At 40.9% G+C, this 27,794-nt stretch overlaps 1 protein-coding gene across 4 annotated transcripts in view; it reads left to right on the top strand.

Annotated features, from left to right (window-relative positions):
- The window catches only part of BTBD9 (BTB domain containing 9), a 410,333-nt gene that overhangs the window by 333,099 nt on the left and 49,440 nt on the right, over positions 1-27,794 (top strand). For all 4 annotated transcript variants that reach the window (XM_072731483.1, XM_072731492.1, XM_072731484.1 and 1 more), the window contains one exon: positions 67-174. In XM_072731483.1, the coding sequence (XP_072587584.1) occupies positions 67-174 (108 nt within the window). The remainder of the gene's footprint in view (positions 1-66; positions 175-27,794) is intronic.

Raw genomic sequence — 27,794 nt, 5'->3', positions numbered from 1 at the left:
CCTACAGCCTCAGAAATCAACCAGTTAGAACACTCACAGCATTCTTACCTGTTTTCTTTTGTTCAGGTTACTACTTTGGGACTGTGATGATCGAAGCTATAGCTATTATGTTGAGGTCTCCACCAACCAGCAACAGTGGACCATGGTGGCTGACAGAACTAAGGTCTCCTGCAAGTAAGTTACGTCTTTTGTGGAATTTATTCCAATTTAAAAGATCGTCTTTCCAATGGATTCAGAAGGTTCTAATGAAGACTCTTGGAGTCAACAAATTATATTCTCATTTGGAGGTTAAAAAATCCCGATGATCCTTTACTTCAGTTGTGACTATTAAGTACTTTGATGAGAATTTATTTTATGTGATAAAACAAGCTTTCCTTATGTGGTGGTTTGAACTTGACTCTTGAAAATGGAATGTACCTGACAGGGAAAAGAAAGATTTCCATATATAATTCTCTTTTGGGTCCCTGCTCTTGACACCACACCACCCCTTTAGAACGTTTTTCTTCCTTACAGAATTTTGCCGATGTAGTACACACTTTAGTTATTCTGGGGCTCCATTCCCCACCTTCATCTCATTCTCAGGGTTAGCTTTAAATATTTATCTCATCTGAGTGTCAGCTACACTGTTACATAAACCAAGGAAAGCTTGGTATCTAGGTCTCTAGTCATTTAATGTGTATGGCTTTGGGCCTCTGTTTGCATTTACATTTTGTGGGGGAAGCCAGGAAAGAAGGATCATGTGGGTTCTGACCAGCCTGAGATCTTGACTAGAATGAATATGTACATGTGTCTATACCCATAAAACTCACTCAGATTAAAATTAACATTCAACATTCCCAGCATCCTAGAATCATACTTTTTCCCAGTCATTACCTAAAAGAGAGCTCAGTGCCTTTTTGTGTAGAGCCAGATTCTCTGGGAGGCAAGATAAAGCAAAGAGCTGAGATTTCTTTTTATTTTTTTTAAAGATTTTATTTATTTATTTGAGAAAAAGAACACAAGCGGGGGAGGGGGGCAGCAGAGGGACCAAGGGAGAGAGAGAAGCCGACTCCCCACTGAACAGGGAGCCCGATATGGGGGCTTGATCTCAGGACCCTGGCATCATGACCTAAGCCAAAGGCAGATGCTTAACCAACTGAGCCATGCAGGTGCCCCAAGATTTCTTTTTTTATTATTGAAATGTGATTCACATACCATACAATTCACCCTTTTAAATGTATAATTCAGTGGCTTATAGTGCATTTACAGAGTTGGGCAGTCATCTCTACTATCTGATGTTTCAAACATTTTCATCACCCCCAAAAGGACACCTCCTACCCATTAGCAGTTTTTCCATTTCCTTCTAGTTGCCACTCCCCCCCCCCCCCGAGTAATCTCCCTTCTGTCTCTGTGGATTTGCATATTCTGGACATTTCCTATACATGAAATCATATAGTACATGATCTCTTCTTTTGGCTTTTTTCATTTAGCATATACTTTTGTCAAGCTTCATTCATGTCATAGCATGTATCAGCACTTCATTCCTTTTTATGACTGAATAGTATTCTATCACATGGAAATATATGTGTCACATTTTGTTTATCCATTCATCAGTGGATGAACATTGGAATTGTTTGTACTTCTTGGCTAAAATGAACATTCCTGTGCAAGTCTTTGTATGAACATACATGTTTTCAGTCCTCTTGAGTATATTCCTGGGAGTAGAATTGCTGGGTCTTATGGTAACTCTGTGTTTAAGTTTTTGAGGAACTACTAGACTTTTCCGCAGCAGCTGTACCATTTTGCATTCCTCCCAGCAATGCAAGAGGGTTCCAATTTCTCCCTATTCTTGCCAGTACTTGTTACTGTCTATCTTCTTGTTCATAGCCGTCCTAGTGGGAGTGCAGTGGTAGTTTTGATATGCATTTTCCTCATGGCTAATGATATTAAACATCTTTTCCTATATCTCCTTGGCCAAGATTTCATAAAAGCATAAATGATGACTTGTTTGATGCAATGTCTGACTCCTTTACCATCATTATGATAGTAATTATCATAGAACACGTTTAATGCTTACATTGGTTAAGATAACACTTGCTGCTGTAATAGAAAGTGGCTTCAGCATTCCAGCATCTCGGCACAATAGTTTATTTCTCAGTCACATAGTAGGCCTTATAGATGTACCTGGTTATTAGATGGCTCTTCTCTCACAGGTGACTAAGAAACCAAGGCATCTTCCTTCTTGGAGTTCTACCATCCTCTAGGGCCTCATTAGCACCATCTGCATCTAGTTGGCAAATGGAGAAAGAACAGAAAGAAGGTATACCTGGTTCTCCTGAACAGTCTTGGCCTTCCACTGGCATTTGACTGGGGAGAAGTAGCTGTTTACCAACTAGATGCTGGTAAGACTGGAAAACAAAGTTCTGGCTGCGCAGCCACTTCTCAGCAGAGCACATATCTTGTAGCCATCTTTGCCATTGAATGAGAAAACTAACAATTATTTAGTAGCTACTATTTTCTTGACTTTCCTGTATTTTGTCTCATTTTGTCCTGAACATAAAACACCTTGTGGAACATTGTCCTTGATTTATGAAAGAGAAAATGGAAGGCTCTTTCCATTCCAACAAAGCATTACTAAAGAGGGCTAAGCCAAACTAGATGATGGAAACAGGGAAACAAGATGATTAACTTACTTCCAAGCACCTAGAGCCCTTTTTATACAATAGGAAGGCCTTTGAGGCCCATGAACAACTGTCCACTTATCTTTTCAGGGCCATTGCTCACTGAGTGTACAGCTCACGAGCAAGACCCTCGGTTTCCCCATCTTTTCCACATCTCACTGGTTACCATCACCCATCTCGTCTGTTATTTTTATATGTTATAAATTAGATACCTCATCTCATTACGTTCCCCTGCTGAAGGTGTTACACAGTATGGGTTTTTAAACAGAACTACTGACCCAGGTATATATCCTAATGGCTTTATAGTTATTTAAATGAGTTTTTTTCTTGATTCAAAATGCATTCATTCATTAGATTCCTCCCAGTAGCTTTGTATTAAGTCATCGACCTCTTTTTTCCCTTCTTTTTAATATTTTGTTTCCCTTAGTTGGTGGATTTAAATAATTTATATTTTTAACCTTCTTCATTAACACTTATATGCTACAGTAATATGCATTTTTAGAGATTAATAAATAAAAAATACAAGAACAAAAGAGTAGTAGCAAGAAGGCAAGTACCTGTTAACCCCCTAAAAATCATTAGAACCAAAGGTTATGATATGTTTATAGGCATAACCTGAATCTGTTATGCCTTTCATTTTTGAGTTGGGTGTTAAGAAATATAATAGAATATATGCAGATGATAAAAGAGGAAAGCCTTTCCTTTATAGCTAATATACTCCAGGGTAGTCCTCAAGAGAAGATTCTATTAGCTTCAAAAATTGTAGTCTTCTTTTTCTGAAATAAAATTTGTGAGTCATGTTATAAATGAAATTCTATAGGATCTTTAGAGATCACAGCCCTGCCTCTTGATCATTCTAGTCCAGAAATCAAAGGACAGATTTTTGCTGTCCTCTGAAAAATACATAGGGAATGAGATTCCACAATGTCTCCCCGTAAGACCCTCTACTCTTGGAGCAGGAGTCCTTTCTGCAACAGTTGGAGCTTCACTTGTTTTACTTTCAGGATAAAGGTTCATTGTCTATCACAGATAACCATGTTTTTGTAGAGACTTATTTGGGGTTTTTTTCCAGGTTATCCAGATATAATTGATACATAACATTGTATAAGTTTAGGGCATACAATATAATGATACATACATGTAGCAAAGCGATCACGACAGTAAGTTAACACGCCTCACCTCACATTGTAGTAATAGTAGTAGTAGTAGTAGTAGTAGTAGTAGTAGTAGTAGTTATGATTTTTTTTCTTGTTATGAGAACTTTTAAGATCTCGTCTCTTAGCAACTTTCACATATGCAATACAGTATCACTTAACTGTAGTCACCATGCTGTTCATTCCGTCCCCAGACCTTACAGATCTTATAACTGGAAGTTTGTGCTTTTGGATCCCCTTCACCCATTCCCCCCATCCCCCACATACCACTCTGGCAACCTGTCCTATTTCTGCAAGTTCGTTTTTTTAAGATTATACATTTAAGTAAGATCATACAGTTTTTGTCTTTCTCTGTGACTTTTTTCACAGGTAGCATAATGCCCTCAATGTTTATTGATATTGTTGCAAATATATTAACTGACTTCATAAAATTACTTTTTAGCCCTCTTTATTCACATCCTCTAGTCCTGTACCCTGTAATCTTATTCTTAAAGACTTCACTTTCCAACCTTTGATTCCTTTTCTCTAACATCTTCTAAATTGTTGAGCCCTAAATCTGTGTCGATACAATAAGACACTAGCATCAGTTTTTTTATTATAAATGTAAAACATACACGGAAAAGTAATTTAAACAATACAGAAAGATATATGTGAAAAGTAAAATTTCACCTTCCCATCTTGTGCTCCATTTGTCAGAAGTAACTGCTTTTGACTATTTTTTAGTGTTTATAATGTCTCAACTATAATATTTTTATATATATGTTTATTAATTTATCAGCTTTACTAACTCCTCACTATAAAAAATGAGAAATTTGGCTCACTTAACAACTTCTCATTTTTATTGTTTTTTTTCTTTAGTTCTGCTTACTATTTAATCTTTTAAAATTAAACAATATACCTAAACCTTTTAAAATCAAACAATATACCTGAATGCCCTCTAAACATCTTTTTTTTTTTTTAAGATTTTATTTATTCATGAGAGACACAGAGAGAGAGAGAGAAGCAGAGACATAGGCAAAGGGAGAAGCAGGATCCATGCAGGGAACCCGATGCAGGACTCGATCCCAAGACTCCAGGTTCATTACCTGAGCCAAAGGCAGATGCTCGACCACTGAACTATCCAGGTGTCCCTAAATATCTATTTTTTGACCCATCAATTGTAGATAGTATTCCTTGAATCACTACTATGTATGAAGAAATTACCACCCTACATTTCCCTTTCTCTCTCCCCATCTTCTGTTAACTGTCCCAACACATTGACATTGTAAAGATAAATGATACTTATTTTCTGTTCTGTAACTTACAGTTAAATCATCCCTTTTGGGTACTGGATGGCTCAGTCAGTTACGTGTCTGCTCAGGTCATGATCCCAGGGTTCTGGGATGGAGCCCTGTGTTGGGCTCCCTGCTCAGCGGGGAGCCTGCTTCTCCCTCTCCTCCCCACCTGTGCTCTCTGTCACTATCTCTGTCTCTCTCTCAAATAAATAAATAAAATCTTTTTGATAAAAATCTTTGTTAACTATAAATTGGTCCTGAAAAGGGAAAACCACTAAAATCTCATTATAATGTTATTTTTTAATAATTATTTTTAAATTATTATTATTATTATGTAACACTGTTCACCACAGATCTATAATCCATTGGATCTATAGTGAGGGAAATATTACTCTATGTCACTAAACTTGCATCCTTTTTGGAAAATTATACTGTGTTCAGATCAAATAGATTTGATTTTCTTAGAAGTGCTCAGAATTATTCCCCAAATAATAAATAAATAGCTTCATGTTAGCTGACTTTTTGTTTTCTTGGAGTTTCTAATTGCCTCTTTTTCCTGTTTACAGAAGCTTCTGAGGCATACTATTTGTTCCTTGGTTAATTTTAAACACAGTTTTCTAGGCCTGTATAACTAAAATTTCTTTTTCTTTCTTATCTAGGTTGTTTTCACTGTTTCTTGGATTTCTTTTTCTTCTTGTAGAAATGTGGGTAAAGGGTTAACAAAAACCTTGTTTCTTTTGCGTGAGATATTGACCTTGGGCCCAGCTACCTTTTTAAATCTGTTCCCCTGAAAACTTGATAGAAATGGAATGTCAGCTATTAGGTAACATTGCTTATGACAAAAATTACCCCAGATTGGTAAATTGTATCTGGCCTGGGAGGACTGTAAATATTTGATTGGGAGCCATAGCTTTGGGTTTCCTGAGCATGATGACTTTTGTGACTAGGCACATCCCTTGTGAAAATTCTGGGATCTTTGTTTATGGAGCTATTACACAAGATAATAGTTTCAATTTGGAATATGAGGCCTCTGAGCCAGAGTGGCTCCACACCTGCCTACTCTCACCTCAGCTGTCATCTTGCATGCCATGGGGAATAGCTCCTCCTCAGCTATATAGACCACTACAAGGACTCCCACTAAGGAGAAATGCCTGCTGCTACTCAAGTGGCCTACTGTTTTCTGTTTTCTCTCCTGGGTGAATCCGAAGCCAAATAGGACTTGGTTGGGTCTCAGTCAAGAGCTCTCATAGGCATTGCACAGAGTAAATGTATTCAGAATTGTTTCCAGAAACAAAGGGTATGTGGAAGGCAAATTTTCAGAATTCTTGCATGCCCAGTTTCTTCATAATTTTGAAAGCTTGAATTGATTGCCAAATAGCATCTAATGTTGCTGATGAGAAATCTCATAGAATCTGATTCTTATGATTTATAGTGATGTATTTTTCCCTATAGAAGCCTTAGGATCTTCTTGTTGTTAGAGGTGTTAAATTTCATAATGATATGGCTGGATGTGGACCATTTTGATTTATCCTGCTCAATTTGTTTCAATATGGAAATCTACCCAGCTCCTCTCAGATTTATAAATAATATCCACCTACCGTTTTCTAGAAATTCACAAAAATCTTAATTTGCTTATATCCTCCCCTCCAGTTTGCAACACCTTTGTGAGTGTATTCTCTTTGTATTTCTTTGATGTCACCTCATTGGTTTCCAGGAAGAGAGAAAGGTCACTGTGCCTACAGTGAATCCCCCAAAGCTCTACTACACGGGCTATTCATACTCCCCAGGGACCCCAAATCCTTTTCCTTCCCTTCCTTGTACCTGGCTGCCCCTTTTCCATGTTTCAGAGCTGTCTTGTTTCCTACCAGCATGTATTCTTTAACATATTGACCTCATTCAATGTTCGTTTATTAACCATTTCCTTACTTTGTCACGGTCCCATTGGCTAATAGTTTTGTCTGTAGAAGAAGGGTAATAATCTCAGCCATCATCTGTCCAAGACTCTGCCCTTGGCAAGCATTCTGGCAAATATAAATTACTAGATATAAAGAACTAACCATTGATACTACTGAAATTTTTCTTTTTCCACTTGAGAATTCTACAGTCATAATCTAGAATTACCTAGGATTTCCAGTTTTTTAAGTGAATTTTCTCACAGGCAATCTACCCACCAGATATACTATCTGCATTCCCTCTTAAATAAATTTTCTTCTCCAACCTAAGTGTTCATTAAAAACATTGTGAAGGGTTTTTAATAACTTAAGAAAACATTTATATAATAAGATATTTTTAAAGCAGAGTACAAAACTGTAGAAATATTATCACAAATGGGGGAAAAATATGGAAGAAGAAAGCCAGACAGAGATACACCAAGATGTTGTTAGTGTCTGCCTCTATGTACTGGGATTATGTAAATTATTTCTAGTTTTCTGTATTTTTGACCAATTTACATATAAATCTTGTACAATCAAACAGAACACTTTATTTGAAAAAGATTTTTTTTTTCTTGCCACCATGAATGTTTTGTAGATGTTTGTCCTTGCTGTTATTTGAGTAGCATATGCTGGCAGAGTGGCATAGTTTATTCACTGCCAGGAATAAATTAAAGAAATTAAGTAAGTGCTGTCCATAGCAATATCCTGGTCACTTTTCAGAACCTTGAAGCCACTTACCTGAAGCATACATTGTGCTTCCCTGAAAAGGGACACCTGAGCCTCATTTTCCTTATGTTACTTCTCCCCCTTGGGCCTCTTCAGGCCCAGGTCTGTGAGAGAACTTCACCTTTCTCCTGAACTTCAAAGTTCATTTCCACCAGGGGTTTGCCCTCTCAGAGAGGCCCAGCCCACTTGACCTTGGAGCACCCCTCTGTGACAGGCTGTTTTTACAGCATCTTAACTTGAAAAAGTCTCTCTCCTGTGCCCTCCCTGAGAAGCCCTTTGGTAGCCTCTGTGTCACCTGGAAAAGCCTCTGTGCAGTCAGCTCACCTTCTCCTTGGTCTTCAGCATGATATTAATATCCGAGAATAGCTTTGTCCCTCTTGCTGAATATACTATCATTTAGTCCCAGGGAAGGGCAACCGTCTGTTCTGGGGTCTGTTTCTGTAGCTGATGCTGTTTATTCACCAGGAATCTTAGAAAGGGACTCATGTTTCTTTATCAAAGTGCTGCGGTAGTTGAGGACAACAGGATAAATTAAAGGTGAAAGTCACTGCCTCAGAAAACTCTTCCACCAAAGTGTAGCAAGATTGAAAAATGAAACATCTGAACCTGAACCATTTACTTTGCCTGTGATTTTGTGCATCTTCTTTGCCATTGTCAGTGCTAAAGCTGAGAAAGCCTTCTTTCCACCAGTTTTGTCTCTTAGCCCGACACTTAACAAAACAACAATCTTGGACTGGTTCCAAGAGCTTGCTGCTAACCATGTGACCTAGGGATTGTGTGTAGAGGGCTTGCCTGGTTAATGTGATGCAAAACAAAAATGAGTTTGAAAGAAGGAAAGGTCTCCACCATTGCGATCAGTGGCAGAAGAAGTTCATACGAAGTGTCAAGTTTTAGTCTCCAGGATGGGATTGCAGCTCATGGCTGTGGCAGAGGTGCTGTATTAAAATATTACTATTTCTTGCAAGTGTCTGCTGTGCTAACAGCCAGTTACCCTTACCCACTCAGACGCCTGTCCCTGCAGGGTTGGAGGAGTGTGCTTGCTTGCTCCTTCTTAAAAAGGGAGCCAATTAATAGGCACTGGTTGTGTAATTGTCACTGTTAAAAGGCTTGGTGGAGATTTTATTTTTCTCTTTTCAAACTTAATTCCATTTTTCTACACAGCTTTTGACAGTAATGAAAAAAGCCAGTCATGTTCTTTCCTGTGTTTTTTTTAAAGGGCAAAGCATTGGTGTTAATTTTGTCATGAGTTTTAGAGCTTGAATGATAAAGAAACATGTACCTATAAGAGGAATGGCAAAAAAAAAAAAAAAAAGAAAGAAAGAAATGAAAAAAGTCACAGAATTCAGATAAAATATATATATACACACAGAGGACAAGTCTGATACTGGGCAGACCCCTAGGCTAATGAGACAGGGATGTCAGAACCTGCCCTGTAGAAGAAGTCTGTTAGAACAGACTTGGAGACACGTGTTAATCAAACTGTTGTTTATATGTTTATAAAACACCAGAATATTTTGGGGTAGAAAACATCAGTAAGGAGTCACTTACTTATACCTACCCATCTAGAAAAGGCATTTATTTATCTTTTGTTCTACAGAACAAAAAAAAATTTTTTTTAAGATTTTATTTATTTATTAGAGACACACACACGCAGAGAGAGAGAGAAAGATTGAGAGAGAGAGGCAGAAACAGACTCCATGCAGGGAGCCTGACATGGGACTTGATCCCAGGTCTCCAGGATCACGCCCTGGGCTGAAGGTGGCGCTAAACTGCTAAGCTACAGGGGCTGCCCCAGAAAAAATTTTTTAAAGATTTTATTTATTCACTCATGAGAGGCAGAGACATAGGCAGAGGGAGAAGCAGGCTCCCTGCGGGGAGCCTGATGCGAGAATCTATCCTAGGACCCGGGGGTCACTATCTGAGCCGAAGACAGATGCTCAACCACGGAGCCACCCAGCCATCCCAATGTTCTACAGAAAATCTTTATGCAAAACTTTACCCACATGTTGGGAGCCATGTGGAAAGTAGATTTTGATGCTAAGTATGTGAACCAAATTCTAAATTTAGGCCTATCAACAGGTTCTGTGGACCACCATTGGAGAAGCCTATCCCCACCCACAACATTTAACAGGTGAAGGAGTGGGAAGGACATGAAGTCCCCCTTGGATAGGAAATGATCAGAAGGGAGAAGCTAAGAGCTCTTTTCCTTCCCCTTGCTTAAGGCAGGAGCCACATTACTCTGTGAAGATAATAATTTTTTCCATGCCTATTATTTAAAAAATGAACATACCTCGGTAAAACTTTCTCAGTGAGCTGTGTTGGCACACTTAAAATGTGCATGGTCAGGAAGACTTTTCTTTCATTATGGAACAACTTTCATACTAGTAATACATTCTAAATGACAAAAATCAATCCAGATCATACTAGTCCAACTACCATCATATCTCTGTCCTCTACTCCACTCTGCTAATTCTACTCTGTGCTAATTCCTACCATATTCTCTCTGTACCCTCCCTCTAGTTGACCTGGTGTAGCCACAGTGGCACATTTCAAGGACAATTCTGATTTATATCTTAAATGTTGATGTTCTGATATCAAACCTTTAACTGGCTTCCCATTGCTCTCTGGATAAAGACCCAAATTCTACATGTGGCCTAGAGTGCCTACACAATCTGGCCCGCTCCTGCCTCTGCAGACATTTCTTGCATCAGTATTCCTGTACTGGCTATGTTCACATCAGCCTGGCTTCCTCTCATGTCCCACCATGCATTGTGCTCTACCCTCCCACAGGGCCTGTGCCCATGCCACAGCCTCTATCTGGAGCCCACACCATGCACTTTGCTTAACTCCCACTGTGCTTGGCTCAAGGGCCACATTCTCAGGGAAATCTGCCCTGATCACCTATCTTAACCAGAGTGCCCTGCTGTTCCCTCTCACAGAAATGAGCTATTGTCCTTTGCAGCTGATAGTACAGTTTGCAATGACCCATTCCTTAGCATAGTATTAGATTACTGTTGTTCTTCCCCCATTAGAATGTAAGCGCCATCAGAGCAGGGATGTGGTCCATTTCATTCTTATCCATGGTAGCCTAGCAAGGACCTAGCACTTGTATTCTGTCTGAGTGAATGGACGGACAGGTGCTACCTCTCTGTCTCCAATTGTGGCATGTGCTGGTTCTGTGTCCTGCTGTTGTCCAGAGCTATCGTCTTCACAGGGCTCACTCAGGAAGTCCATCCATCCACATTCAGAAACTATCATATGGAGCAAGGAAGAGTTTGTGGGAGAGCATAAAAGTGGCTCATTAACCCTGATAACGTAACCCTTGTAGCCCAGGAATGTGTCTTCCCAACTTCTCTTTATTAATCTGTTATTGATCTAATGTCGCTGATTCATTCCCAGCCTTACTCCACAGATTTAGTCTTTGCCAGAGGTCCCCATCTTCTCTGGTCTCTGCACCTACCCTTGCCCCTCAAGATAATGACTTGGATCCCCCGGTAACAGTTTATCACTCGAGGTTGGCTACTGGCTGGAAGTCCATTACCTTTCTTTTTAACCACTCTTAGAAAGAGTGAAGTTTCTCTTTATGGAGGGTCCAAGTGCTTTCAAACCTGTTTCCCAGCTGTGCCCCTTTCACTTCGGAAATTGATTTGATTTAAAATCCTGAGTTTGTCAGATTAATATGTTGCAATTGCTTCTCTGGATTTTTACAGTAAAAGGTTGAAAACAAAAACAAAACCAAAACTGGCCTTATTCTCTGGAGAGAAATTCTAAACCATTTGCCCAGGCAGTCCTGGTACCTCTCCCAGCAGGGTAAATAGAGTTTGTCCAACAGAACAGACTTCACTCTGGAGTCCTGGAGCTCTGGACTCCTCCCCTCCCATGGTTTCAGGATGGCTGCAGAGGGTCCTGTCCCAGCACTGTCCGGAATGGTTCTTGGGAGGCACCACTTACCATGACCAAGCCTTGATTAACCCCTTCCCTGAGAGAGGCATTGCCAAACAGCCCCTCAGTGGATCTCTAAAGTCAGGGTTACATAACTCTAATGATGGCAAGTAAGTTGAGCACACAGAGACACCAGAATAACAGTTATCACAGGAATCCGTTTATAAAAATGAATAGCATCTACATCTGCAAAAAAAAAAAAAAAAAAAGCAAAGTAGAGCCTATTTATTAGTCCATGAACAAAGGCAGCAGGAAAGTCCGTGTATACTTTTGATCATACCTTTTTAAAGTGGCCTGCCTCAGTTTGTCTCTGCGTCTGAGCAAGGAGTGCCATCTTAGTAATCTCACCATGATTAATGCTGACTCAGCTCTATCCCAGAGTGCTCAGGGGCTTCCTGGGTTAAAAACGGAAAAGGGGAGGGATCCCTGGGTGGCTCAGCAGTCTAGCACCTGCCTTCGGCCCAGGGTGTAATCCTGGAATCCCAGGATCGAGTCCCACATTGGGCTCCCTTCAGGGAGCCTGTTTCTCCCTCTGCCTGCATTTCTGCCTCTCTCTCTATCTCTGTGTCTCTCATGAATAAATAAATAAAATCTTAAAATTAAAAAAAAAAAAGGAAAAAGGGGCGCCTGGGTGGCTCCATCAGTTAAGCATCTGATTCTTGATTTCAGCTTAGGTCATGATCTCGAGATCATGGGATTGAGCCCCGAGCTTGGCATGGAGTCTGCTTGGGCCTCTTTCCCATTACCTCTGCCCCATTCTCCCGCTCATATGCACTAAATAAATAAATAAATAAATAAATAAATAAATAAAATCTTAAAAAAAGGAAAGAGGACAAACAGAGTGTTCCTGTTAATTCAGGGATCCAGCATGTACATAGAACCAATGTTAGAGCTAAAAGGGCAGGTACTCTTTCTTGATTATCTGATTTATTCTCTTGGCTTCAGCTGTCTCTTTCATTCATGTTTTTCATTAAATGTTGGCACCTTCTAGAATGGCATCTCAAACTCACCTTGTCTAAAACTAAGCTCACAGTCATCTTTACCCGCAAAACAGCTCCTCTCCTTTGAAGGCTCTGCTTGCATTTGTGGTAAGCCCCTTCTCCTGGGTGTCTCTTACCCCCTTGACTCTTGCCTTTCCTTTCCTCTCCACAGCCAGTCAGGAACCATGTCTTGTCTTTTATACCCTTTCTCCCTTTATTCTGTTGCCATTGCCTCCATCTTAACTCAGACCTTTGTGCCTCTCCGTTAGACTATTATAGTGATTTCCCCCAATCTGTACTTCATCTGCATCTACTGCTGTTTTGATATCTGGAACAGTTGCCGGATCAGTCTGGCTGCCACTCCGTACTCCCCCGAACAGGCACCTCCAGTGGCCAACTGGGAAAAGCCTCATATCTTTGCCTGAGTCTCCTATCTCTACATGCCAGCTTTTCCCAGACATCTCATTTTCAAATCTTCTGCTCTACTGTTAGACCTCACATTCAGATTTTCAAATATATAACTACCATACATATCTGACTTTCACCAAACTTTCTTAGTTTCTTTTTTTAACTCTCTCCTTACCAGTATCATTCTTCCCTTTCAGCCTGGCCCAATTGCTATTGCCAAATGAGTCCATTCTCTAGATCAGCTAATTTTCTTTATGGCTGGAAAGTCTCCAGCCCACTGCTCTTCTCTTCAAGACCCAGCCAGAAATGCCCTGTGAGCTCTTCCTTGATCTTTCTTCTCCCAAATACAGGCAACTGCTCCCTTTGCTGAATGCCCCACCATATTTTGTTTCCTTGTAGCCTGATAGCATTCAATTTTCTTGGGTCTATTTCAGAGGAGGGAGGAAATATGGGGCTAGGCTGGGAGGAAGTTTGCTTCTTAAAAACCTAGCCATTTTTCAGGGTGCACTGGGATATTTCCCTTAGAAGTGTAGGCCAGATTTTCCCAGAGTAGCCTCTGGTTACTAGATCTGTAATAAAATGCATAGCTCAGCCAGCTTTGGTTCAGTCTCATATTTGTTGAATGTCCCTAGTAGGTAAAGCCTACATTGTGAGGGAGAATACTAGGAGACAGGAAGATACTTCTCCAAAGGAACTTACAGGCTAGGCTGTCCACAACTTCTGAACATTCAGAACCATCACCACACACACACACACACACACACACAGTATAAAATACAAAATAGGATCCTATAGTCATAAAATGGTTTAATTAAAAGTACTTTGGAAGTTATAGTCTAACTCTCTCATTTTACATGTGAGACTCTGAAGACAGGTACAGAGTACAGATGTCTCCCCAAGTTCGCGTCTAATGGGAGGGTCTAGATTCCAACCCAGCTCTCCTCATTCTGAATCCCTTGTTTCCAGAATGTCACATGGGCTATAAGACCATAGTGAGAAACAGTCCTATAAGGGCTATGAGAATATAAACATGATGAGAACATAGCATGGAGCTAGGGATGTTTTTCTGAAAAGATGCATTTTGAACCTGGTCACTTATTGCTGGTCCACATTGTAGCTACAAAAACTGGTGATTTCCCAACCAAAGGAAGCAATGAACTTTAGATTTAAAAATCACAGAGAGGTACAAGTCAGAAGTAGAGTCACCCTTCAGAAGGCATGATGAAGACTATAGATTACAAACAAATCCACTTACATTTTCATATGATCTTCTATCTTGCTCTCACTACTACTTCTTCCACAGAATATTAATTTATCCAGCCTATTAGCTGTAACATAATTCATGTTTTAAAAACTGGTTTTAAAAGCAGAGTCTCTCTATCAAATCACCTAGGGCTTCGTTATCCAGGTTTGGAGTCTGTTAGCTTCTGTTTTTCTTCCTTTTTTCTTCCTATTGCCTACTTAAAAAAAATCATTACACTATTCATTAGGCCCTTTATTAGACTATTTCCTTCTACCAAAAGAGACTTGCATGTGTATTTTTCCTCTGTTTTAAGCCAAGATCCATAAAACATAGTTCCCCCAGTTGACATTTTCTTTTCTCAAGCCCTTGAAATGGAATGTAAGAGTATTTCACCACAGTGCAGTAAATTATGTACTGAGTATCAGTAATAAACATTTCTTACAAAGTTTTAAAGTGTAGTTTCAGAGTGGTGATCATCTGGAATTACATACATTTACCAGCTGCTTGGAGGGAGCTCCTGCATGTGTTCTGCTCATACACTTTTCACCTCTTTATCCAAATTTATACAACAATACAGAGCCCATGTAGTAAACCAAAAGAGAGCAAAAGAATGTGTATGCTCCTAGTTATGTGGCTTTGCAGTCTTGACCTGGAAAGGGTGATGAAAGTTGTCATCTTGTTTGTCCTTCTCTTTCCAGGCAGTTGCACATGAAACTTGTACCAGAAAAGTCGTGATTTTCTTTGGTGAAAAAAACCTGGATAATATCCCTTACTTCCTTATCTCTGGTTCTCAGAGCCTTTAGCGTGTCTTCCATGGGGGTTATGCTCAGGCAAAGGAGGGCAGCTGGCACTGGTACTGCTGCTCTTAGATAAAAGTAACTTGTTTATATTGTTCATTTTTTCCTTCCTTATTCTCCAGGGAGTCACTGAATTCTCTATAGGACTTGGCAGTGGATATATAGGCTTAATAGAAATTCTGGCTGCTGGAGCTTTGAAATGTATATAGTCTTTTCTCTAGGGTCTACTAGAGGTGGGGGAAGGAGGGGTATATGGAAGCTTGTTTGTTTCACATTTCCAAATCTTCTCAATTCACTTTTCCTAATTCAAATAAAAATCCAAACCCACACTACTGTAATGTTGGATCACAGTTTTAAACTAACAAGAGGATGTGAGCCTAAGTTCATGTTCTCACAGCACCACTGAGCCCCTCATATCAGAGCCTCTGCCTGTTCGTAGGTGCTTTGAGTAGACTAATCAAAAAGTAGCAATCAAGTGTTTAGTAAGACGTGGAATGTACTGTCATCTTCAATGACGGATGCATTCGTTTTTGGATTTCTAGTCTGATTTTCAATTTAAACCTTCACAGTACATTAATATCATATTCTTACATTAATATTAATTAACTTTATAAATTTATGAGGAGCTGAGAAGGGAACATAAGGTATGCATAATCTTCCAAACCGTTCATATTTGGGGACGGAACAACTGTTACTCTCAGATATACTATTTTCTCCTTTTGTCACTACCTCAACTGATATTGTCTTTCAACTAATACTGAATCAGTGCCCCAATCTATGGGGCCTGGGCCATGTTAGCTCCATATTTCCTGTTTATGCATCCATTAACTTAGCAGACAGACTCTGAGCCACTGCTCTAGGTTAGGCACTGTGCTGGCTGGACAGTTTCCTCCTCTCATAGGCTCATTAATTTAACTTTTCCAGTCAGCTCAGGACCATAGTATCTGAAGGGCCTTGATCCAAATGTAAATAGGGGCATTTGTGGATTCTGACACACTCAGCCAGACCAAATCTTCTCAGAGTGAATCAGGAGGTATAACATTTATGGGAACAAGCAGCATGCTAAATCTGGACACACACTGAATAGAAGGAAATGGGCTTGGCCTCAATGGATAGATAAAGATCACTCCTTCTGCCTTCAGCCCACTAGATGGAAGTTCAAGTATGCCCTTCTTTGAGCACAGATATTCCCAGACCTGTCAGGGCTGCAGCCTGTACACTCAGCCCAAGTCCACTTCTTTGTTACTTTATTTTGGTAACAATAACCTCAGCCACAGGGAGGCTTAGCAAGCTGAACATGTTTTGTTGCATGCCCCTGCCCATGCTCTGGCTGCCCTCTCTGATGATAAGTGTGATGTGCAGTTTGTAATGAGCACTTGCAGTTTCTGTAAACTGTGTAATACCATATAATAAGCAGTAATTTTCCACTTATCCTTGGTAACAGGAGGTTTCTGCTTGGCTTTTAGCAATAGCCAAAATGTGGGTCGGTTTCCCCCACCCCCTCACCAATATGATGAATTTTCAGAGGCATCTTTCTTTTCACAGATAGATTGACAGGTTATTTTCCAAGTGTGTCCAAAATGTGTATTGGCTAATCTTGCCTTGAAAGAGTCAAAGTCAAACAAAATGATTCTGAAGTAGCCATTTATAATAAAATGACTATATACATTCTTAAGCTCATTTTAGGTGTCTCCTTGCTATGCTTTTCCTCAAGGGATTAGTAGTTTGAAGCTTAGCCCAATAGCTTGGATGATCAAGTCTCAAGTTACTGTCTTAAATTTCCTATAAGAGATTATATCTTAAGTATAAAGTGAATTCACCCTAGATGACTTGGTGCTCTTCCCTGAGAAAGGAAAAGGGCTATTATGCGGTGTGCTTTCTCTCCAGTCACACACTGTCAAGACTGGATGGGATTCTGGCTGTGATTTTTTTTAATCATTGGGAAATACTTTCAGAAGAGCAATGGACTCCAGCTTTCCAATGAAATCCTCCCCACCTCTATTTAAAGTCATTTCCTGACTTTCCGAAGATGCTCAGAACACCATAAAATTCAGTGTTTTCCTATAATAAATTAAGATCGCTTTTTCATTAGACAGGCTTCTCCCTTTCTGAGATATTGCTTGCATTATCTATTCATTCATCCATTTCTGTAGGCCTCTTGGTAACCACTAACCCCTATCAGATGGCTTAAGCAAGACCAACAGCTGTTGATTTTGTGACATCAGGGAAGTCTCATGAATCATGTTGATGGGAGCCCTGGTACTTCCATGAACACTGGGCACTGCCATTTATCTGTCACAGAGCTAGCCATCCTGCAGATTTCTTGCCTGGCACTTCGATGTATCTGACCTGCTAACACTAGGATATTGGTTAGTGGTGGCAACTAAGATATGGAAGTTGCCTGAGCTTACCTCTCATTTAAAAGATGATTGTGGCACAGTCATTGGCGCAAAAGGTTGCATTTCTTCCTCAGAGTGATAGATTGATCCTCTCCATGTGCAGAGCTCCATGTGGGGTCATGAAGAAAAGAGTAGACCACTTGCCAATAGTCTAGTTCAAAAACAGCATACATGTCAAAAAAGACTGCCCTATCAGCTGAATCTTTCCAGGTGTCACCTAAACAGCAAATTGAAGTCAAATGATTGCTTCTCACGTCTGCTTGAAAATTCATCCAAAACACAGAAGAACTAGTGTGCAGTTTATGAAGACAATTTATAAGAACTAAAAAGCAAGCAAGTCACGCTTTTACTGAGTTAGTAAGGGGTTAGGAGAAGTGTGTGCTTGGGCAGAGACCAGGTTTCCTACAGACCCCAGTGTTTACCGTGTTGCTGAGAGAAAGTGCTTCTGATCCATTTTGTATATCCATACCCGCATAGCTCTTTGTTTCCCACATCTGAATCCAGATATACACCATTGCAATGGCTATGGGGTTTGGGAAGCTATTGCTTTTGTTTGCTTCCTCCCGCAGGGCCTTCCATTGACACTCTGCATGTGGAACTGAATTGACTGTGCCCATGAAATGCAATGACCCAGGTGGAAACAGATTTTTAATCAAGTACCAATAGAACAGCCCATTTTCTCCTGAAATCTCTGGAGTCCTAGTATTACTTGGTGCCCATTTTCCACTTGTTTATTGGGATTTGATTTCTAGCCTCGCATGTTGTCTTTGGAGTTTACTAAGATTAATTTAATTAAATTACTATTTATAGTTCTCAAGTCCTCTTACTTAGCAACTTTACATGGAGACCCCCCCCCCCACTATAGATACTACATCATGTGTTGGCAGACAGTCGCGATAAAAGTGAGGGTCTTTCCTTCAAAGCAAAAGCGGTTTGCCCTGCATTTGACTTGAATGTCATTGATTAGCTTCCTTTAGGATGATGGGTATTTAGATTTTAGGTTGGGGGTTAGCTTTCTAGGTTGTTTGAAATGACGTTACAGACCAGTATTCTCCTTTGTAAATGTATGGGTCAGATGATTTGTTAATTTGACGACACTGAAAAGTAAGGTGAGGGGGCAGGGAAAAACCAGAGCTGTATTTTCAAAGAGAGGATCTAAAATTTGTACCAGCATTGCCAATTCCTGGTCTCCATTCTGTTTAGAATGGGGGGCCGAGGAAGCAAAGAAGATCCCAGAAGGGGTCTAGGGGAAGGGGCATGGGGAAGCAATATAAAAACTGCTGTCGTCATTATTTCTTAAATGAGACATTCCTTTTCTTTAATAAGAACATCAAACTTAAATTTTCTTGAGAAATGAGGGTCCTAGTAGAAGGAGATCTGGAGTCTCAGGTTCCATCCAGGTTCTGAAATCTTGAGCTGTGTCTCACAATTATGTCAAGCGATTAGACCTGTTCTTTTTACCTCCAGCCAGGAGCGTTTCAATGTCATTTTCCCCAAAGGGTCTGTGGATAGCATTATATATCTGTACCATTGGTTTCCCTGCATGTTTGCTTTTATGCATTTGAAAACATTCTGAGAAGGGGTTCATAGGCTTCACCACACTGCCAGATAGAGAGAGACCATGGCACACAAAAAAGGGGAAGATCTAACTAAGGGGCAAAGGAATAGTCACATATGAAAACCTCTGGAGAAAGCAGACATTTTGATAAAAATAGGAAATGTTGGTTACACATATCTTGGTTATCGTGGGTTTTTTGTTTGTTTTTGTTTTTTTTACCTGATTTCTAGTTGTTCTCCAGTGACCTTTCCATCTGATATGCGCCTTAGGTCTGGGACCATTTGCCGCTAAAATAAACACATCAGGCTCATCATTGTTACTGACCCTCTCCATCTTAAACCTAGGAATTGGTAACCTCAGTTGTTCCGCTTCAGCCAGGGATGCTGAGAGCCAAATGAAGTTCACACGGAAACTGAGTCCTCCTCACCAGGCTCAGATTTCAGATTTATTTCTCTCTTTGATGCTAGATTTGTGCATCAGTCCTGAAGGTTTTTCTCTAGAAGATTAGAGCTGGGGAAACATAGCCAGTCCTTGGCTTCACTTTAGCTGATGCTCTACTTGTTCAGGCCTGCCTTCTTTCAGGACTCCCCTTTTCCTGACAGGAAGCCTATGCAGACCTTTATGCAATCCATTTTTGTGAAGTACCTGCTGTGAGGTTGAAACTCTGCCAGGCATGACCCCGCCTGGCCGCAGAAGTCAAGAGCCCCTAGGAGCAGGCTGATGCTCGCATTTCGGCCGCCCCAGATAACTACCAAGAGTGTAAAGTGCAGGCTGCCTGTGGGTCAGCAGTTCACTGTTCATCCACCGCATCCTCATCCACCACATCCCGGGCCCTCAGCTGAGGGGGAGGTCAGAACCCTGCCTCCGAGGAAGGTACAGGCTAGTGGTTAAAGTAACGTGCACATGGATAAAAGTGAAAATCTGTGTTGGAATTGGTTGGGTTTAATGTAAAATTACTTCAGTCTCTGCCTTTATGCTACTGGTTTTGTTCTTGAAGTACTCACCAGTATCTTGTCACCGGGAAGAAAAGGGAGCAGTATGGCAACTTGAACTGCACATGAACGACATAAAATGCAAAATAAAAATCCCTGGACTAGAAATCAGTAGGCTTGGCTCTCAGCCACAGTTCAGCCACAGACTGGCCCAATGTCCTTGGGCAAGTCTTTTACTCTGCCTATAACTCTGTCTCCACATCTATAAAACACCACTCCTAAAACAAGGCTTACTTATAGGCTCTGAGAGCTAAATTTATTAAAATAGCCTAGTGAATTGTTATCTTAGCAACAAAAATGTGAAATAGTTACATAAAAGATAAAATACAATGGATTTGTCTCTAATACTCCTTCTAAAGTTTGCATACCGCAGTTCTAAAGTCCTAAGATAGTGTGTTGGCTGGACGGATATACAGACACCAACATACATGTGTGTTGTACATATAAAAAATATATGGAAACTTCAGTAAACTTACATAGGAGGTAAAACCAGACCTCCCAGCTGCTTCTCTCTCATCTCCCCTGCCACCGGAAACTATGGTTAATTGTCACATCCTAGCCACAAGGAGCTCCACTTCCAGAGATAAGCTTGCAACCTCAAATATTCTTGTCGGGAAGTGAAAAAAAAATACATAAAAACCCTGCAATATATTAAATACCTTGAACTTCCTGAAAATGAAGCCATGAGATATAGTTATATTTGAAAGAAAGGTAGTCACGTAGAACAACAAACAAAGGTGCATGAGGTTAGATGAATTCGTGTTGAAAGAAGGGTCAGGAAGTTAGTCTTTTCCTTCGACAGTCACTAAGTATACAACTCATGACGGGAAGCCTTTTGCTAATGAAATATTAACATCCATTAGATGGTGGGAATGCATTCAGAATGTTTTAACATTTGTATTTTTAGCCTGGACACAATGGTATCAGTTAAAATAATTAGCTCTTGCCTGTAATCTAAAAGCCTTATCTCTTTACTCTCACTTTTTTAGAAGGCAGATGTTTTAAAACTGATTTGAAAATCAAATTTGCCCTTCAGTGATTTCATTTAGAAGAAACATAGAAGTAAACATTATAAAGAAGGCTTTTCAATACATTATGCATGCAAATGTGGCAGCCAAATTCAGGTTCACAAGTGGAGGTAGATGACTGTTCTGGTTGAGAAAGGTTGAGTTGTTTAAATGAATAGAAAGGTCATCCACCCTCAGAGTGTACTCTGCTGTCATCTAGTAGCAGGGCTGTTGCTTGGTATTAGGCTCTATCTGCCAAAAGGTAAGAAGTGAAAGGTTTTGGCAGGCACAGTGAAGCCACATTAATAGCAAAGTAGCCGTGTTTAAACTGTCCTTGGAGCACTTTTAATCGAGCCCTTGTTCTCTGTCCAGCCCTGTGCTGGATGTCACAGAATGGGGTTGAGGGGGTGTTGTGCTCTTCTCGGAGTACCCACTGCTGGTGTGGAGGCTATAATGGTTATAGCCATTAACTATGTGCTGCAAAGACCGTCTCTGATATATTTATAGATTTGTCTGATTACCCAAGGGTCAGGGACTGTGTCTTACCTATTTTTGAATCATCATAACTCAGCACAAAGGCTGACATGTAGTAGCCTAGAAATGGTTCGTGAGCAAGTGAATGAATTTATGAGTGAATGAGTGGTTATATTTTGGGGGCAATTTTTTCTAATGGAATGCTAACAGGGATTTTTCAGACTTACAGTGAATTAGATAAAGGTTATCACTAGGGAAGAACAGAAAGTGAGGTATAAACTAATCCAAACCAAGTTCTTGCTTTCTGTCTTGAAGATCAAAAACTTGAGCCCTCCTACAGGTCTGGAGAGAAGAGGTCTCCCATCCAAGGAGGTGTGACCACCCTGCCTAAATGTTGAATTAAGAACCTCATTGTACCTCAGTGGGTGTATTCAGGAAGGGAATCGTTCCCCAGGATGAGCCAAGCATCCCCTGGGAAGAGCTTGCTGGAGTGGGCAGGAAGAAGCCTGACCTCTTTATGTGATACCAATCTGTGCTCCAGAGAGACTCATTTAAAAAGGCCTCATTAAATGAACTGCAGCTCCAAGTCCAATGACAGCCAAGAAACTTCTGGGAAGAGCTTTGTCCTATACTACATCTCTCTTGTATCTTTTACCTCTTTCTGTTTAAGAATCTTTATTTATCTTCGGCTTCTTGGGGAATATGGTGGAAACTTTTCTGGGCCCTTCTCTAGTTTCCATCTTTTTTTCCTGCTGAGAGGATTCAGCTTAGGCAAGAGTTCTGTTTCATGTGGAGCACGTATTGCCTCATTCCTGCTCCTCTAGCACTTTCCTCAGCCTGGACAAGCAAGATCACCTTCATGTCTGCTGTTGAACTGGTGCTGATGGTCCTAGCCTTTCTTCCAAATACTTCAACTGAAGCTATTTATGTATCTCTGATCATTGGAATGTATAAAAGGGGCTTCTTTCAACAAATATTTGAGCACCCACAGCACATGAGACACAGAGTTGGTACTGTGTTTATGCTCATTGTCCTGTTACCAGGGTGAGGTTGAGAATTCACTGAACTCTTTCTTGAACCCTGGAAAGCAGATTTCTACATCATTGGCCTCCCTAGGAAGCCCTTGGAAGGTAAAACTTTCAGCCTATTACCAAACAAAAATGTCATGTTTCAGTAAGAGAGCTTCTCTGACTTTCTGAAGAACTCAAGGCATTCCATGGATAAAGATGATATAGTACATCTACACCATGGAATATTACTCAGCCCTGGGAAAGGTGGATATCCTGCCATCTGTGACCACATGGGTGGATCTAGAGCACGTTATGCTAAGCAGCATAAGTCAGAGAAAGAGAAATACTGTCTATCATTTATATGTGGAACCTAAAAAGGCCAAATCTATAAGAAAACAAAGTAAAATGGTGGCTACCAGGGGTGGGTTGGTGGGTAAGATTGATAATGCCTAAGGGTACAAACTTGTAACAAGAAGTAATTAAGTCATAGTGCTCTAATGCACAATACAATACAGTGAATATAGACAACAGTATCATACTATAATTATGTAATGTGGTAAATATCACTACAGTGGCAATCATCATATATAAATGTTTCAAAGTAGCACACTATACACCTTAAACCTACAGAAAGTTACATGTCAAACTTACTCAATAAGAAAATGTCTTTAAAGAAAAAAGAACTTCAGGAAAGGAGAAAAGTTGGAGTGGGAGAGGTGGAGTATACCTGCCAGACGGATGGCTCACTGATCTGTTAGGAAGCAGAAACTATGCCAACCCCAGTCATGTGTCTTTGTGTCTCTCAGAGGCTGGTATGTGTAGAGAGGTGGTAACAGAAAATATCTCATTGGTTTCCTTCAGGCTTGAGGCACTCTGGTAGATATGAGCCAGGAGAGCTAGAGTTCTTCATTTTACCCTGCCCACGAAAGCATCTTCCATCAGCAAGGTACGGTGGCAGCCTGTGGGGCTCTATACTTTCCGAGAGAGGGAATGGGGAAACCTCCATGACCAGCCTCACACAGTAACCCACAGTGACCCACAGTGTTGTCATCTTTTAAGATTATTTATTTGTTTGTTTGTTTATTTATTTATTTATTTATTTATTTATTTATTTGAGAGTGAGCATGCATATGAGCACATGAGATGGGCAGGGAGGGGCAGGGGGAGAAACAGCAGGAAGTCTGACTCAGGACTCAATCCCAGGACCCCAAGATCATGACCTGAGCTAAATTAGGCAGACACATAACTGATTGAGCCACCCAGGAGCCCTGACCCAGTGTCTTCTACTAACAAGGGCCCCTCAGAGTCCATTCATCCAACCCTCCTCCTTCCCTTACTGCCACATACAAGCTAATGCCCTTTTCTACATCCCCCTAACCTAGAAACATCTAAGAATACTCAACCCATTTCTCTTCATTGTCTGGTTCAATTCTGTTTGCTTCTGCCTTCTCACCAACTCTCAGCTGGTCTCTGCGGCCTCTCCCTCCACCTCTTGTCTTTCTTCCATTCTGCCTCTACAGTTGCCATTATAAAACACAGTTCTCATATAACCACTTGTCCATAATCCACATGTCTCTGCCTGACATGCAAGATCTTACAGTCAGACCCCAAACATCATAGCCACCTCATCTCTTCTTGCTTCTGTATATGCTGCCTGCATTCAGTGTTTTGGGCTACTACTCCTTCTCTGGAGACAATCTGTACTTTCTCATCTTCGTGAAATATCCACGTGTTCTTAATAGAGTGCTGGTCTTTAGTGTCCATCCCCACCCCCTCCACCTTCTCTGGTGAATTCTAGGTCATCCTTTATGCCCAGCTCAGTGTCATCTGCTTTATGAAGCCCAACCCAACCTCTCCAGACTAAACCTGGAATAGCCAGATCCCCAACTCAAGCTAAATGTGGGAGCTGCTCTTCCTTGATCAGTCCTGAAACTGGACTCACAGACTTAGCAAGGGAGGGGAGGATTTCAGGCCTGGTTAAGTGATGAAGCCACTTAAAGAGTTCAGAAGAAAGCATTTTACTTGCCTACCTCTTCTCTGTAAGGAAGGCAGTTTGTTCCAAGCTGGTTTGTTCACTACCACACTCCTGCCATTTGATAGAAGCTCAGTATGTGTTGATGTGCCTGCAGGATCTAGGAGATCATCCATCTCCTGATCTAGGACTTAAAAGTCACAGCTAGAACTTGAGGAGTTCATGGATAACATAGTCATTAGAAAGGAACTGTGGAACCCAGAGACTCAACTTCTAGGCATATAAGAGAAACGAAAACCTACATCCACACAAAAACTTGTACATGAGTGTCTATTCACAGCAGTATTAGTCATAAGGGCCCCAAATTGGAAACATTTCAAAAGTCTGTCAATGGATGAATAAATGGATAAACAAAATGTGGTATATCCACAGTGCTATTTAGCCATAAATAAAGGAACGAGGTACTGATACATGCTACAACTTTGGTGAACTTTGAAAACATTTTGCTGTGTGAAAGGAGCCATGTATTGTATGATCCATGTACATGCAATGTCCAGAATAGGTAAATCCATAGAAATAGAAAGTACACTACTGGTTCCCAGGGGCCAAGGGTGTTGGGAAGAATGCGGAATGACTACTAAAGGGTAATAGATTTCTTTTGGGCGAGATGAAACTGTTCTAAAATGGATTGTGGTGATGGTTGCACAACACTGTAAATATCACTAAAAACTAGTGAATTATACACTTTAAAAGTGAATTTTATGGTATGTGAATTATATCACACAACAGCTGTTATTTTTTAAACAAGACAAAGTCAGTGGGCATTCCCAGGCCAGTCCACAAAGGACTAGGGACAGCTCTGTGCAGTGGGAAGGCCCGGATGTTGCCCTGTTACAGCCAATTCGAGATTCCAGACCCCCTGCAACTTTGACTCACAGAAGCACCACACTACTGTTGGTGGGCTTTTAGCTGTTGAAGAGAGTACACTGAGACTGTAACAAGGAAGCATAACTTCTTTCTGCCTTTTCCTTGCAGTTCCTTTGAGAAGGAAGAGGAGAGGTATGGGTAAGAGATTCACTCTTCCCTTCTCTCCTGTTTCCTGCTCCCACCCCACCTCTTCCTTTTGCCACTTATGGCTCTCTCCAGAGCTGTGTGGCTAGACCAGGGATTACTGCTCTAATACTTTTTTAGAGAAGGGGAAGAAAGGAGGAAGGAGCAGAGGGAAAGGGAAAGAGAGTCTTAAACAGGCCTCAAACCCAGCGCAGAGCCAGACATGGAGTTCAATCTCAGGCCCTGAGATATGACCTGAGCTGAAATCAAGAGTTGGACACTTAACCAACTGAGCCACCCAAGCACCCCTAATGCATTTTTAATTTACAATTGCAAATCCAGAGATCTCATTCTGAGGCTTTGGGGTGAAAGGAGAGCCTTCCTGACATAGTGAAAAATGGCCCTATTTTCCTCACATGTGGCTAGGCCACAGCAGACCACTGAGAGCCAGTGTAGGCTTCAGGAGGGTTGGCTTAATGGCATTGTGGTGGATGAGCTGCCAGGCTTTTGATGAACTATTCCAGTCCCGTTCATAGCCCACGTAGTGTGTTGGATACTTGGTCAACAGTAGGAGTCCCTACTATAGAGCCTTATACTGCCATTGTAGGGGGTTTTAAGTCAATAAAACTCAAAATTTGAAATCAGAATGATCCTTGCCCCTAATGTTACACTAGAATAAGTATATATAAATGCAGGGATTGGAGACATTTACATGAATTTGACCTGATTGAGCAACAGCCCTTATAAATGGCTCTTTTGATGGGAAAGCAATCTAGTTCTATAACCACAGAGTTCCATGTGACATGTTAATTCTGCACTAGCATCATAGAGGTCTCTCAGAGTGCCCGGTTTTTAAGTAGCATGTCTGTGTTATCCCACATAATGCCTTTTTACTACCAATTATTGTGTGACCTAACTCCATACTGGTAATTCTATTTGATTCTTTGATGGCATCATAAAATATTGATAACAAAGCAGAATTGATAATAACAGTGGTAAGAATGGAACCAAGAACATTTTTATTCATACAAAGGAAATCATAGGGGGATCCCTGGGTGGCGCAGCGGTTTGGCGCCTGCCTTTGGCCCAGGGCGCGATCCTGGAGACCCGGGATCGAATCCCACATCAGGCTCCCGGTGCATGGAGCCTGCTTCTCCCTCTGCCTGTGTCTCTGCCTCTCTCTCTCTCTCTCTGTGACTATCATAAATAAATAAATAAAAAAAATTAAAAAAAAAAAACAAAGGAAATCATAGCAAATATACTTTATTTCTCCTGATTCCATAATTTTCACTATTTTTCATCCCCTTAACAAATAAATGAGCACCCACCAAGTGCTAGGCACTGAACAAGGCAGATGAGGTACCTACTTTCATCAAGTTTACATCTTTGTGGGGTGTGGGGGGGAGACAAGCCATAACAGATAAATAAACTTTCAACTACTGATAAATGCTGTGAAGAAAATCAAACAGGAGAGTATATAGGTAGTGATGGGACTGTGGTAGACAAAAAGCAGCTACTTGAGCTCAGAAAGGCCTCTCTGACAAAGTGACATTCGAGCTAAGTATTATAGAAGCAGGCCTTACAAAAGGCTTAGGGAAAGAGAGTTTCAGGAAAATTTAAGGCTATGAAGGAGGAATGAACTTGGTGTGTATGCAAAACAGAAAGATAGCTGGTGCTGCTGAAGCCTGAGAAAGAGGCCAGACAGCGCAAGATGGGATGGACTGGCCAGTACCTCTCAGATCGTATGTGACCTTCAGGTGTTGGGCCGGAGTATGAGTTTCAGCCTAAGAGCAGTGGGGCGTTATTTAGTGTCTTAGGCAAGGGAGTACTATGAACTGATTTCTGCTTTCTAAAGATCACTTTGGTGACTGTGTGGAGAGTGAATTGGAGGAAGATAAATAAGGAACTGAGAGACAAGTAAGGAGGCTGTTGATATAACCCAAAAGAGACATGACAGGGTCTTGGACTAGGTTGGTGACAGCAGGGATGGTGGGGAATGGTTGGCTGTGGAGAACATACTGCTGATGGAATGGGCTGGGAGCCAACATGGAGACACCAGAGAGGAGGGAAAGAGCTCTTGGTATGTACCTTTTGACTTTGTCCTGGGTCCTGGGCATTTCAACATTTCACTGTTTTTATCAATGCCCTGACAGAAGACAGAAGGCAGACATGAGATTCAAAATGACCTTCCCAGCCTCTAAAGTGGGACCAAAA

The sequence above is a fragment of the Vulpes vulpes genome, chromosome 1 (genome assembly GCF_048418805.1).
Source record: "Vulpes vulpes isolate BD-2025 chromosome 1, VulVul3, whole genome shotgun sequence".
Classification (NCBI taxonomy): Eukaryota; Metazoa; Chordata; class Mammalia; order Carnivora; family Canidae; genus Vulpes; species Vulpes vulpes.
The sequence above is the reverse complement of the archived record's forward strand: the minus strand, read 5'-3'. Positions and strand labels throughout refer to the sequence as shown.